At 47.1% G+C, this 13,067-nt stretch overlaps 1 protein-coding gene across 1 annotated transcript in view; it reads left to right on the top strand.

Moving 5' to 3' along the window:
* slitrk6 (SLIT and NTRK-like family, member 6) overlaps nucleotides 1-12,703 on the top strand; it is an 18,425-nt gene extending 5,722 nt beyond the window's left edge. Inside the window, exon 2 of the mRNA XM_079996946.1 lies at nucleotides 10,104-12,703. Coding sequence (XP_079853072.1) covers nucleotides 10,119-12,653 — 2,535 coding nt within the window. The 5' untranslated portion in view covers nucleotides 10,104-10,118 and the 3' untranslated portion in view covers nucleotides 12,654-12,703. The remainder of the gene's footprint in view (nucleotides 1-10,103) is intronic.
* The last annotated feature ends 364 nt before the right edge of the window (nucleotides 12,704-13,067 follow it).

Raw genomic sequence — 13,067 nt, 5'->3', positions numbered from 1 at the left:
AGCTCAAGTGCGTGTCGGCGTTAGGTGGACCGACACTCCTCTAACCCGTGTGGACTTTAGACAAGAAAAAGGGAAAATTAAATAGGGAACTTACGGAAGAGGACGCGACACCGTGGGACATCTCGGGATGAATTAACTCCCCATCAAAGTTTCACCGAGGGACCGAATTAGTCGAATCAAGGTGCCTTAAATGGAGCGCTTTCTGAAGGGAATCAAATGAAGGCGACTTTCAATTTAATTGCCTCAAAATGGGCTTTGAGGACTTCATTTGGACTATTGAATAATGGAAGATCTGATCAGTCCCACAACTGTTTTTTTTTAATTGGAATGATTGAATTTGCCTTTTACGTCCTCCTCGGCCGGAGCCCAGTTTCGCCCTGGAAGGTCATGGAGTCTTTGTGCCTTTTTTTTTTTTTTTTTTTTACCAGCGCTTTGGAAGTATTATAATTATCATTTTGTCTTTCAAAGTATTCAGTGCGGCGTCCAAGCCTCGCCCTGTTCTGTTTTTTTTTTCTTTTTTTTTTTTGTCTAGAAACCAGCGTCTGTCTGCTTTGAGCGTTTCAACGGCTCGGGGGGTTTGAACCTTGTCACGAGACGCTTCCATTTGTTCCGGCGCATCCGGCGGGTTCAACCGCTCCCAAAGTCATTACGTCCCGAGTCATAAATGATACAGAAGCCGGAGGATAAATTGGAGGAAGAGGTTAAAAGGAGGAGGAGCGCGCGGCCATGGGAATTGCAACCAGGACCCGAAAAAACCTTGATTGGGCCAATGTTTTTTCGGCGCCAAGCGCTGGAATTCACCCGCTGCAAGGCTTCCCAGACGGTCCCGTGACACATCTCCTGAAACGGTCGCCCTTATTATCACCCTTATTAAAACTCCCGTACGTACACTCAGAATGTAAAGTGCAGCACTGTACCTTTAGGGGTGTAAAATCTTGGATGCTGGACATTTGACCAATTGATGTGCCGTTGAGGTACAAATGTGACGCCAGAGGTACAAAAGTGCCCACGCCAACGTTACGATGGAGTTCCTCAGAGAAGAGATGGATGTTTTTTAGTTTTTTGCCATGAAATATTCCCACGGCAAGCCGCCATACTGTGAAATGTCACAAAACACTTAACTACGCTCATTATAATGGCCGACTAATAGATAGTCATACAAGACTCGCGAACGATTCGGCCGTAGCGAACAAATCTCTTAAATGACTCGGCTTTAAATTACCAAGTGATGGAGCGGCTGGCCAAATATTGGGCGAGCGAGTGAATGTTTGACTCAAACTGAAATGATTACAGAGGATTCGTTTAAAGTCCAAGGCCTAAAAACGGGGATTTGGTCTTCGGATGTGAAAATAATTTTGACGGAACGACATGGTTTTTAGGGAGAATTACACTCACAACCGAGAGCCAAAACGGCTCTTATGCCTCTCGTTCATCGATCACGGGAAGTCCTCCCTCACTCAGCATGCACCGCACCGACTGAGCCAAAGAGTCAGAATATCGAGCATCTCTTTGCTCGGTGACACGTCAATTACCCAAACGCAAAAAAAGAGTCGAACCTCACGTCACTACTAATAGTTCTCACTTTCAGCGCGAAACCCCGTCCTGTTTGGCGGAGCCGCCGTGGGTAGGATGCTGCCGGTGTGGCGGGCCATCGTACCCCCCGAGGGCACGGCGCTGTGCCCGTGTTTTTCGGAGAATGTACCTGATTTGTACGTCGCGTTCGACATCGTGGCGTGCCGGCGGCGTGCCTCCGCATGGGGCGCAAGCCCATGAACCCCATTTAAACACAGGGCACCGCGAGGGCACGATACGGCTCGTCGCCGCGCGGCGCGTACGTCACATGCGGCGCCGGTCGAGGCTCTTTGCGTCGTTGGAGCAGGTTTATCTTGTTTATCTTGTATCTTGTCGATGGTTCCTTTTTTCCTATCGTAGACGTGGGATCTGCACCTATTTAGGGCATGAATCATGAGACTGTCATTACCCATTACCCCGTGGCCGCACGACAACAGGGCAATCACGCTATTCAGGTCGGGCATTCCGCCGAAAGGGTTCCAGTGGAAGAGTTTCAAGGGAGAGAGAGAGAGAGAGAGAGAGATAAGAGTCACGATAACGTCTCATCTTTTCGGTTGGGGTGAGCTTAAGATGGAGCGGTTATTTCTCCTTCCATATCGACAGCGCCGCATTTAGCACGTTGGACCAACCCGCGATGACCTCCTCGGACCTCCTCTCGCAATATCGCAATATAGTTGAACGTCGTCTTCCCTGCCGCGTTACGGTCAAGTAATACAGTTTTCTGAACTTCATGGACTCTTCTCGCTGTTCTGATCAATGCCTCTACCTGCTTGCTCATAATATCTCCGTTACTAATCAAGAAATTATTCTGTCAACAGCACCGGTGGCCAGCCCTGTAATATTGTCGAATTATCCATATTTGATGTTGCCGATGTAGTCCCTAGTGGGACTGTTCAAGACCAATGTGTGTTATTTCAGCGAGCGTAATGCAATGCAATGAGATTCAACGTAATGCAATTTACCCTCTGCTCTAATGTTCCCAGACGACCAGATATGATTTAGCAAAATTTCAATAGGTTTCGGTTGCCAGATCTTAAAAAAAAAAAAAAAAAAGAAAACACCCAAAATCCAGAGTGTATTGTATAATAGTGTGTTATGTATTGTTTATCCGGGCCCACCGTGCGACAATGACTCATTACAATTACCAAAACCTGGAGCGTTCTGTGCCTTTGGAAGATCAGAACGATCCACATGAAATAAATTAGAAAATAAAAAAATAAAAAAAAGAACGGCAGCTGTCGAGTACAGATGCCTCTCGTCTCCAGAAACAAAACTGGATGGCGCTATATACACTGGTGTAATCTTCCAGCTGATTTCTGGGAGAAACTAATTACCACGCATTAGTCAAACAGAGCATTTGAAATGTGAGCCTGCTCAAATCAAGCTTGTTAAGGGAACACGGGCACACACACACACACACACACACGCACACACACGCACACACACACACACACACACACACACACACACATCACGCACACGCACACCTAGCACACTGTCCCCGTGTTTCAATTCTTAGCCCTATCACGTTTATGCTTTCTATCAAAAAGTAGGACCCCGCCAACCAAGATGGCCGGTGGTAGTACGGTAAGGGAATGGACCTGGCTCGGCCCAGTTTCATAGCTGACGTGGGCGGCCGTGCACGTACTGTGCCCAAGGTGTCGGCGCCGTGCTCTACTGCGTTACAAGAGCGTCGGTTTGGCGTTCGGTCAGAAAGAATGGCAGAACAAATCCGACATTTGAAACAGAAGGGAAGGACACCGGCCCCCCGGGGAGGAGGGATGTATGTATATTTTTTTAGATATGTTTCGTCCGGCTTGATAGCCGCTGAGTGCCTGGGGGGGCGTCGGCGGTCGCTCCTCGCTCCCCTGCCGGTCCTGAAAATTGGAAAGCGTTGCCCCGCGTGTTTAACCTTGGAGAGGGCTCAAATGCTCAAATGGTACGCGGCGAGGACGCCGGGGCGGGGGGTGGGTTCACCCGGAGGGGGGGGACGCACCCCCTGGGTGGCGTACGGTGTCGTTTGTGCAGGCAATGGCTTCAGAATGGAATTTGAAGGGGTTTTTTAAGGTCCCTGGAAACTGGACTTTTCTCAACATCCGGGTTCATGCCCGACCCCGTCGACAGTTTATTAACCACAACTTGCCGCATCGCTTTACCAAATTCACTTCTTGCCCGCGCCCGATCTTTGCGGTCTTTGCGGACCACCCAACAATGGACAACGAGCATCTACTGCATGGGGAGCACATGTGTGACGCCGAATGGCTGCTTCTCACGAACTGCCGGCTCAAATATGGCTCAAACGATGAGATAACCACTTTAATGTTGTAAAAAAAAAAAAAAGACGGGCCACGTGGCGCTCTCACCAGCTGCCGTGGCCAAGACGAGCTGGATGTTTAGGTTCGCCCCAAAGAAATGGACGCGGCGCACGTTTGCTCGCTGCAGCTGTGGCCCTTGACTTCACGACAAGCCGGCGGAAGATCTCCGAGACCCGACGGGGAGGAATTCCTGGGGGACAAAGCGTTGCGCTCGGACATCTTTAATAAAGCCGTTGTGTACATGACATCACTTTTAAAACCGTAGAAGGCGACAGGGCGGCTTAGCGCTGTTGTGTCTCGCCCAAAGCTGCTTCGACTGGAAACATTCTGAGACAATCCTCCGTCGCCTTGCTTTCTTTAGTTCTCGTATGCGGCAGGCTACCTTAATCAAAAGCACTGTTATCTCGCCAGATCGCCATGGCAACTCTTCCTGTGTCCGCTGCGCTGTTGTCTAGTTTTTTCAACGCCCGCCATTGCGGTTTGACAGCGATTGCCACGCGCGGGCCGGTATGCGCCGTTTATTTAAAGCCGATGTGTAAATATACTGTAAACACGGCATCGCTGCTCTGTGGACTTCTTTTCCCCTTTGCCGCGGTTTGCGGGTGCAGCGGCTCGGCACCACCGCCGCCGTTTTGGCAGAGGTTGTGAGGACGAGTCGGGCCTCATGAATGACTCCCAATTCCTTCCTGCTTGGCACTCAGCATCAAAGCCCAGAGCCCCACGTGCTGCGAGCTGGGCCTGCTGTAGTACCGTCGCCGTGGCATCCTGTCTAAGGGCGTGGAGATAGGCATCAACGATTTGCAAAATTTTGGAATGTTGGATATTGGAAGCATATGGCTCTGATCAGATTACATTTGAAAGAACTTGTTCCAGACAGTTTCTCTATCTATTTAACGTTATCTACAGTGTATAATCTATTTGGCATGTTTGTTCCCAGTTCACTTTCTTCATACGAGGAATTCGGCGTGGGGAGCACTGATGCATTTCTGTATACACAAATAAAAATGACTTTTTGACATAATTTAATAATAAAGCTAGATGTCCCAAAAGAGCCCCAAAAAATAGCTACGATCCTATGGTACAAAATCTGGCGTAAGGGTCCTCTCTGTTAACTTTTGTTTTTGATATTCACATTGTATATATGCATGTATGTATGTACGTATGTATGTATGTTTGTATGTATGTATGTATGTATGTATGTATGTATGTATGTATGTATGTATGTATTATCATTAGTATTATTATTGTTATTATTATTATTATTATTGTTATTATTATTATTATTATTATTATTATTATTATTATTATTTTATTTTATGTGTATACTATATATATATTTTTATATATTCTTCTCTTTCTATATACACGCAGTGTATATACATACAAAATATATATAAAAATGATACATTTAAAAATTATATATACAGTGTATATATATTATAAAATAACTGCCCTGTAAAAGTAAAGGACTGGTTCAGTGGTCGGTATCAGCTGATCCTTAAAAGGAAGGATTTAGGATTCAGAATCGTTATCCGTGGAGAAAAAAAGCATCTCGGTCAATCCCTCAAATGATGGACCGGGGGAGGCTGCTGAGAAGCCGTCGCCCGGTAACGATGCCTTTTAAAGCAGCCGAGACGGAGACACTTCAACCGGTTCCGACGGAGCCGGGGGTGTGGGGGGGCGGGTGTTGTCTTCATTTCTTTTTCCGGCCGCAAGGAACAGGGCTCTAACAAGCACTTTATCTAACACATGGAGCGGCCGCACGCTACAGGAAACTGTAATCAGGAATCAGGCATAATGCTCCAACTGTACGGGCTGTTTGCGGATTCCCATTTGGGCTTCTTTCGTGTTTACTTTGACGAGGCGCGAAACGAGACGAAGGCTGCGTCCGTATTAACGGAAAATAATCTCGTCGCCTGTCGAGCGGCGAGCACATGTGCCGCCTGGCGCAGGTTCCGTCCCGACGCTGCCAATTTCACATATCTGTATCCACTGTATTGGATCCAGGCACACGGCCTGTAAAGGATGACGCTGCGTTAGCCTCGATACAAAAACAGTTGCATGGAAAGAAAATAGTATGCGGTAAGCCTGAATTTGGAAGAAAGAATGTGTTGAAAATGTCGATGCCGCTTATTTTTTTATTATTTCCAAGTTGAGCATTCATATGCAAATTAAATTTGCTGCAAGTCAGGGCTTCGGCCGTCAAGATTCTTGGTTAATTACCAAAGTACCAAATTAGCAAGCATGTTCTGACTGAGCGGATAGAAAAAGGGCCTGCGGGTGTTGAACAAGAAAATGTTTCACGCCTGACCCTTTGTGGTGTTTTTGCGGTGGGCTGTCGTGGTGTGGAGTCCAGGGAGTCACGTTGGCGTCCCAGCCCAGGCACATGTGGGAGGGTCACGCCGGTCGTATGCGACGAATGAACTCGGAACAAAGGCCCAAATGCGCCGGGAGACTTTTGGCTCCTTTGCGTTGGCTTGGGGAGCGTGGGAGGAGTACCACCGCCCTGACGGTGATCTCAATGTTATCAATCGTGGCCGTCACAACAGTTTGGGCTGTGCCGCTAGGGCGCGTCGATGGCTATCTGTGCGTCGGCATGCGATGGTCAGATTAGATATGTGCACGGTGTGGGCGTCCATTAGCGGTGAAAGGGGCACACGCCTGACTCGCAACTCGGGGCTCTTTTTGGTGCGACGTTCGCGTCTCCGGGAATGCCTCTGTGTCTGGCGGCAGTTACCGAGGCACAAACTCTTTTGGCGGGGTGGCATTCCGCGGACAAATCTTTCGCAGGTCTAACATCACGATAGAGCTCAGCAGCGACCGGCCACTTTAGGAAACAGCTCATTAGGAAACCGCGTCCGTGAGACATTTGACTCGGGAGTAAAAAAAATTTAAAAAATTGGGAAACGGAAAAAAGGCAAAGGAGCAAGACTGTGTACATAATTATTTTAAGAGCGAAGGAACTACTCATCCCATAAACCGTGGCGAACGATACCTTTCCAGCCACTTCCAGCCTCACGATCGTCGAGTTCTGCGGGAACTCAAGTAATTTCCCCCTGGGATTATTAAAGTATTTCTGATTCTGATTCTGATTCTGAACTCACTCGGTCGACGCCGCAACGCCACCGTCCACGTCAGTGTCGGCGCTCTCGTGGGAACGAGCTCCACCAATCAGGGGCGTCACCGTTGCGCCGCAGGATTGTGGGTAGTGTCGTACTTCTCCATGACATGGGGGATGAAGCATGCTTTTCTTCAGACGAGGTCGATATCGTACGGACCGGTGGCTTCTATAGCAGCACACACCGTGGTTTCACGATCTCACAGCTCGTGGTGAGTCTACCTCGGATGACTGTGACATCAGGGCTAATAATCCAAATCCCGGATCCTGAATGTTAATGGGATTTTCACTTCCGGAAACTCACTGTTGCAGGTACTCGTATCCACGTATGTGAGAATAGTACACGGGGGCCGCCGCAGCAGAAGGAGCCTCGTCTCTCCCTGGCGCGGCGCCAGGTTCCGCTCTGCGGCTAAAAAGCCTCATCTGATCGTCGCCCACTTGAAAGCGGGGAAAACCGCGAGTTCACCACGCTAATGTTTGTTCCTTCTCATGTCGGGAGGGATAACATCTGCGCGTTGGCGGTGACGGTTTCGTTTGAAAACGGTCTGCTCTCCCACGAGGGGGTCGCCAAGGTGAACGCCGGCGGGGGGCCCAGTCAAACACCGGGGGGGGGCCCCTGAACAGGCAGTTAAAAAGAAATTAAGCTTCTTCAAAATCTGTCGGCAGGCGGATACCTGATACATCTTGAAATGTTCCTGTTGTCCTGGGTTTCGTCTGTGTCAGTCTGTACTTGGCAAAACACAGACAAATATTTAAGCCGTTTAAAATATCAAATCTTCCCATTTTGTGCCGATTTTCTCTTTCAACTTTTGATATTCTTGTCTTTGCCGAAAATCTTGGGGTGTCGGAAGGATCAAGACCAATAATATATTGGATGACATTATATAAAATGGGATTCAGGTCTTGCTGACTTAATAGCAATATATCTATATATACTGTATATGTTGAAATGATTTGCAGTATATAAAAGTATGACAATTTATGAAGAAAAATGATATGTTAACCTTATTTGTACAAAAGCTTACAGTGTATACAAAATATGAAAATATATAAAAATTAAAAAATGTATATATATATAAAGTATGTACTAACTTTTTCACCTTATTTGCACCAAGGCTTACAGTTTTGAATATTTTCAGATTTCAGTGACAGCTTTGTTTTATTATTCGGTTAAAACTGTGAGCCATCTCATTTATTTATTACAAAATTGTAATCATCAAACATTTTAAGAACCAAAGTCGTGCTTAATGTACCCTTTGGGAGGACAGCAATAGAACATTAATCGTCCTCCCAGGTTTGGAAACAGAATGATATTTATTAACAACCGAGTCAGAGGATTGGCCACAAACGTATTTGTCATTGAAGCAGGTCGGCTACATGCAAATATTGATAACAAATACTGTCCAGAGGGAGGAGAAACTACTGCATGACCCCAACTTTTGAATTCTTTCTGAACTAAATGTGTAACTTTCTTTGCAGTTGGGCACAAACAGTTTATCGCTATCTATCACTACAAAATGCATTATTGCATTGCAATAATGATCTTGGTGGTAGATGCAAACATATATAAAAAAAAAAAAAAAAAAAGACATTTCACTGCATATACTGTATGTATGAACGTATGTATATGTATGTGACGAATAAACCTCTTGAATCTCGAATCATTGTCAATACAGTCAACGCGTGAAACGTTAGCTCTTATTTATTACATACACGCAAATATCGACATACGTAAGCATTTTTTCTCGTGTAGGCAGCCATTTAGTCGTGCTGGGTCTTGCGATCTCCCTCGATAGATTAATGACTTAATTGCGGGAACAAGTGTGCGCATATCTCATCGTCCTCTGTCCTTATAAGTACATTTATTTAACAGTATGAAGACGCGATTTTTGTGCGCTTATTGTATTTGCTGTAGCTTGTTCCCCCATTGGAGTGTTTCCATTTGCAGTATGTGTCGCAGCACTACAGTACCTCGGCCCTGACCCCGACTCTAAAACAATTGCTCGCATTGTCATTAGTTTACCATCATTGTCCCGAATGCCAATGCTGTTTTGGCGGGGGAGGGGTTGGCACGCCTCCTGCAGAATACCGCCCGGAGAGGCTCGGTCAGATCTGAGGGGAAATCAATAATGAACTGCAACTCTCCGACTCCACATGGTTTTGCAACTGATTAACGGAGATATCGGGCCAGAATTGGCGTCTTTTCGCTCTCGGTTCTAGTGGCGTAAACAGAAAAGCCTGTTAATTTGAACGAAGCCTCGATCGATAAAAAGGCGGGGGGGGCTGTCCGATCCGGAATTTTTCACAAGTGCGAGCGTTATCTGAAAGGTTCCCCTCGGTTCCCCGGGCAGCCAACCTGAGTATGACTAACACTCGCCAGAATTAATGTCTCGGGAAAGAAAAACTAAAAAAGGAATGCGTATATAAACTAAGGTAGAAACGTCAATGAAGCAAGAGGATGAAAGCCTTCATCTTGATGCTGGAAAGGAACAGACACAGTTTCACTCTAATTGCTTATCCTGAGGAATGTAGTGCAGTTCTTTTGCAAAATACGTACAGCACAGTTCCATTTCCATATCTGTCTGAGTCAGCTTAAGAACATGAGTCATTGGATCCCTTGAGTCCAAAGTACACAAAGTGCCCTCCTACCACAAAGAAAGTAGGAATCATTATTTTTGCCAAACTTAAGATGGTTTGCAATCTATGAGATGTCTGACTTTTCCTGGAACTATCATTTTTTTATGTACAGTATATGGTTACTATGTAAAGACAACTGAACTACAAAACCTCTTTCATCCAAGATGATTGTGGTTTCCCCTCATGCATATAATGTAGCGGTGAATTCCATTTCACGCCCTTACACCGAGCGGTAGACGACAATGAAAAGGTCACACTTAGTTACAATCAAACTTGTCTGCAGTTCAGATAACCAGGGATTAAATATCATTTAATTTAAATGTTATCATTTATCCTACTACTATCTCAATAGACTTTGCATTGCATTAACAATAAATTGACACTTACCCTTACTCTTGTCTCTCCCTCTATTCAACCCCCTCTGGACCCTTCCGCCCACACTTCCTATCCTGTCTCTACAGATATCTCTGCCAGAAATGCTGCCTTGTGTCTTTTTCGTCAGCTTGTTTCTCACCGTGTCCAGAGCCCAAGGCGCCCATCCCTCCGAGCTCCCGTCGATAAGTGAGTCGTGCGACTCCTTGTGCACCTGCGAGGAGAAAGATGACATCCTTCACCTCAACTGCGAGCAGAGAAACATCAGCAAGATCTCGCAAGTCAAAGTACCGCCAGGCGTGACCTTCCACCTTAACCTGTACAAAAATGACTTGGTGGAGCTCCACGCCGAGGAGATGGAAGGGTTTAAGAATGCTCTGTCGTTGCACCTCGGGGCTAATAGCATACAGGAGCTGGAACCGGGGGTCTTTAGCATGCTCGGTTCCCTGAAAAAACTCCACATAAATAGTAATTTCCTGGTCATGCTCAAAGAGGACACCTTTCACGGTCTGGTGAACTTGGAGTTTCTCCAGGTCGACACAAATTTCATCCAGGTCATCGAGCCAGGGGCCTTCAACAAGCTGATCCGCCTCAAGGTCCTCATCCTCAATGATAATAGAATTGAGTTTTTACCCAGCAACATCTTCCGTTTTGTGCCTCTCACCCACCTGGACCTGCGTGGGAACAAGCTACAGACCCTGCCTTACGTGGGGTTTTTGGAGCACATCGGGCGCATCATGGAGCTCCTTCTGGAGGACAACAACTGGATTTGCGACTGCGACATTTTACCTTTAAAAATCTGGATGGAGAACATGAGGGCCCAGTCGGCCATCGGGGAGGTGCTCTGCGACAGCCCGCACTACCTCAGGGGAACCATCCTGGCCAAAGTCAAGCGGGACGTTCTGTGCCCTTCACACGCAGACATCAACCTGGAGGAGCCGTCAAAGTCACTGGATATTGTTGTTACCCCCTCATCCAAGGTGGCTCAGATTCCCAAGCTGATGGACGCCAAGGACGATGCCAAGGTGCCGACGCCGTCTCACATTCCCGAGAGTCCGTGTGTGGAGCAGTGTTCGTGCCACAATCACCCTGTGGCCGGCTTTTTGATGCATTGTCAGGACAGAGGGATTCAAAGGGTGTCGGATATCGGAATACTTCAGCAGAGCCCCACCAAACTGGTCATGACGGGAAATATGATTCAGAAGCTGCTGAAATATGATTTTGTCACATATGATAGTTTGGAACTGCTTAACCTGGCAAACAACAGGATTGATACAATTGATAATGAGACATTCCTCAGCTTGAGCCATTTGAAAAAACTTTACCTCAACGGCAACCGAATTGAAAAACTTGTTTCTACAATGTTTGTGGGATTGCACAACCTTGAGTACCTGTATTTGGAGTACAACCTGATCAAAGAGATTGCTCCCGGCACTTTCAATCCCTTGCCGAATCTCAGGCTTTTGTCACTGAATAACAACTTGCTCAGCTCCGTTCCACCACAGATCTTTCGTAATGTGCCCCTCACAAAATTAAATCTGAGGAAAAATCTACTTATGCACCTGCCAGTGAGCAATGTGCTTGATCAGCTCGACTCACTGGAGCAGATTTATTTAGAGGACAACCCATGGGACTGCAGCTGTGACTTGCTCAGCCTCAAACAATGGGTGGAGAAACTGAGGCGGGAGGCAGTTGTGGGCTCCATCTTGTGTCACACTCCCAAAAAAGTGGAGCTGGCCGAGCTGAGGGAGCTCCGTCACGAGCTGCTGTGTCCCGGTTTAGTGACCTCCTACTCCTCACCCCCAGGTGGCGGGGAGGAGAGCGTCACAGCCACGCTGGGGCCGGACGGTACCACCAGGGGTCTGTTTGGATCGCTCACCGACATGGTGCCGCTCTCTGTGCTCATTCTCAGCTTGCTCGTGCTTTTCCTGATGGTAATCTTCTGCGCGGCCGGGGCGGTGGTATTTGTGGTGCACCGGCGGCGGCGGGCAAAGAGGAAGGCGGCGGAGGAGCAGCTCCGTGAAAACAGCGGCAACAGCCCTATCCACTTGCACTACAGCATGTACGGGCAGAAGACGACCCACCACACGCTCACGCAGAGGACGGGCTCCGCCACGCTGTACGAGGAGCGGTCACACAGCCCCATCGTCCAGATCTGCCGCAACCCCACCTACTGCGCCCAGCACAAGGATCACGACCTGGACATGGACTACAACCTGGAGGAACCCAACGCCAAGCACCACGTTTGCCGGAGCATCATGGACCGGGAGAACACCTCTCCGCTCACAGGCAACCCCAACCACAAATACCGGCCAATGACCGGAGAGTGTCCTACGGAGTTTGTGACTCTGGGCAACCCCACCTCCCTCTACAGGAACATTCTGGAACGGGAGAAGGAGCTTCAGCAGCTCGGGATAACCGAATACCTGCGGAAAAACATGCCCCAGTTGCAGTCGGCCGTGGAGATGCAGGTTCCGGGCCACCAGGAGGAGTTGAAGCTAATGGAGGCCATTATGTACGCCCGGCCACGGAAGGTTATGCTCGAACAAACTAAGAACGAGTACTTTGAACTCAAGGCGAACTTGCATTCCGAGCCAGACTACTTGGAGGTTCTGGAGCATCAAACTGCTTTCAACTAAAAAAATATATATATCTATGTAGTAAGATATAAAACAAGTGCCTTGTCTATTTTGTCCTCCTGTAATTTTCACAGTATATATGTATATATGTGTATATATGTATATGCATATATATATATATATATATATATATATATATATATATATATATATATATATATATATATATATATATATATATATATATATATCATGAACACATCTTGTAGCAGTTTTATGGTAGCTTAGAATGTAACGGATTTATTATCACGTTACCTATTTGTTTTGTGTTAGCTGACAGCGGTGTGATGTAGCTGCTGTCGGGGGCGTAATAGTTTGGCCAAATTTGAACTCAAAATACACCATTTACAGGGTGGTAAAAAGGCCGGGATTGAAAAATTCCATTAACTTGCCTTCTGTCTTTTGGGGGACTTG

This window comes from Zeus faber, assembly GCF_960531495.2.
Source record: "Zeus faber genome assembly, chromosome: 2".
NCBI lineage: Eukaryota > Metazoa > Chordata > Actinopteri > Zeiformes > Zeidae > Zeus > Zeus faber.
Note: the sequence above shows the minus strand (reverse complement) of the source record. Positions and strands in the feature narration are given on the sequence as shown.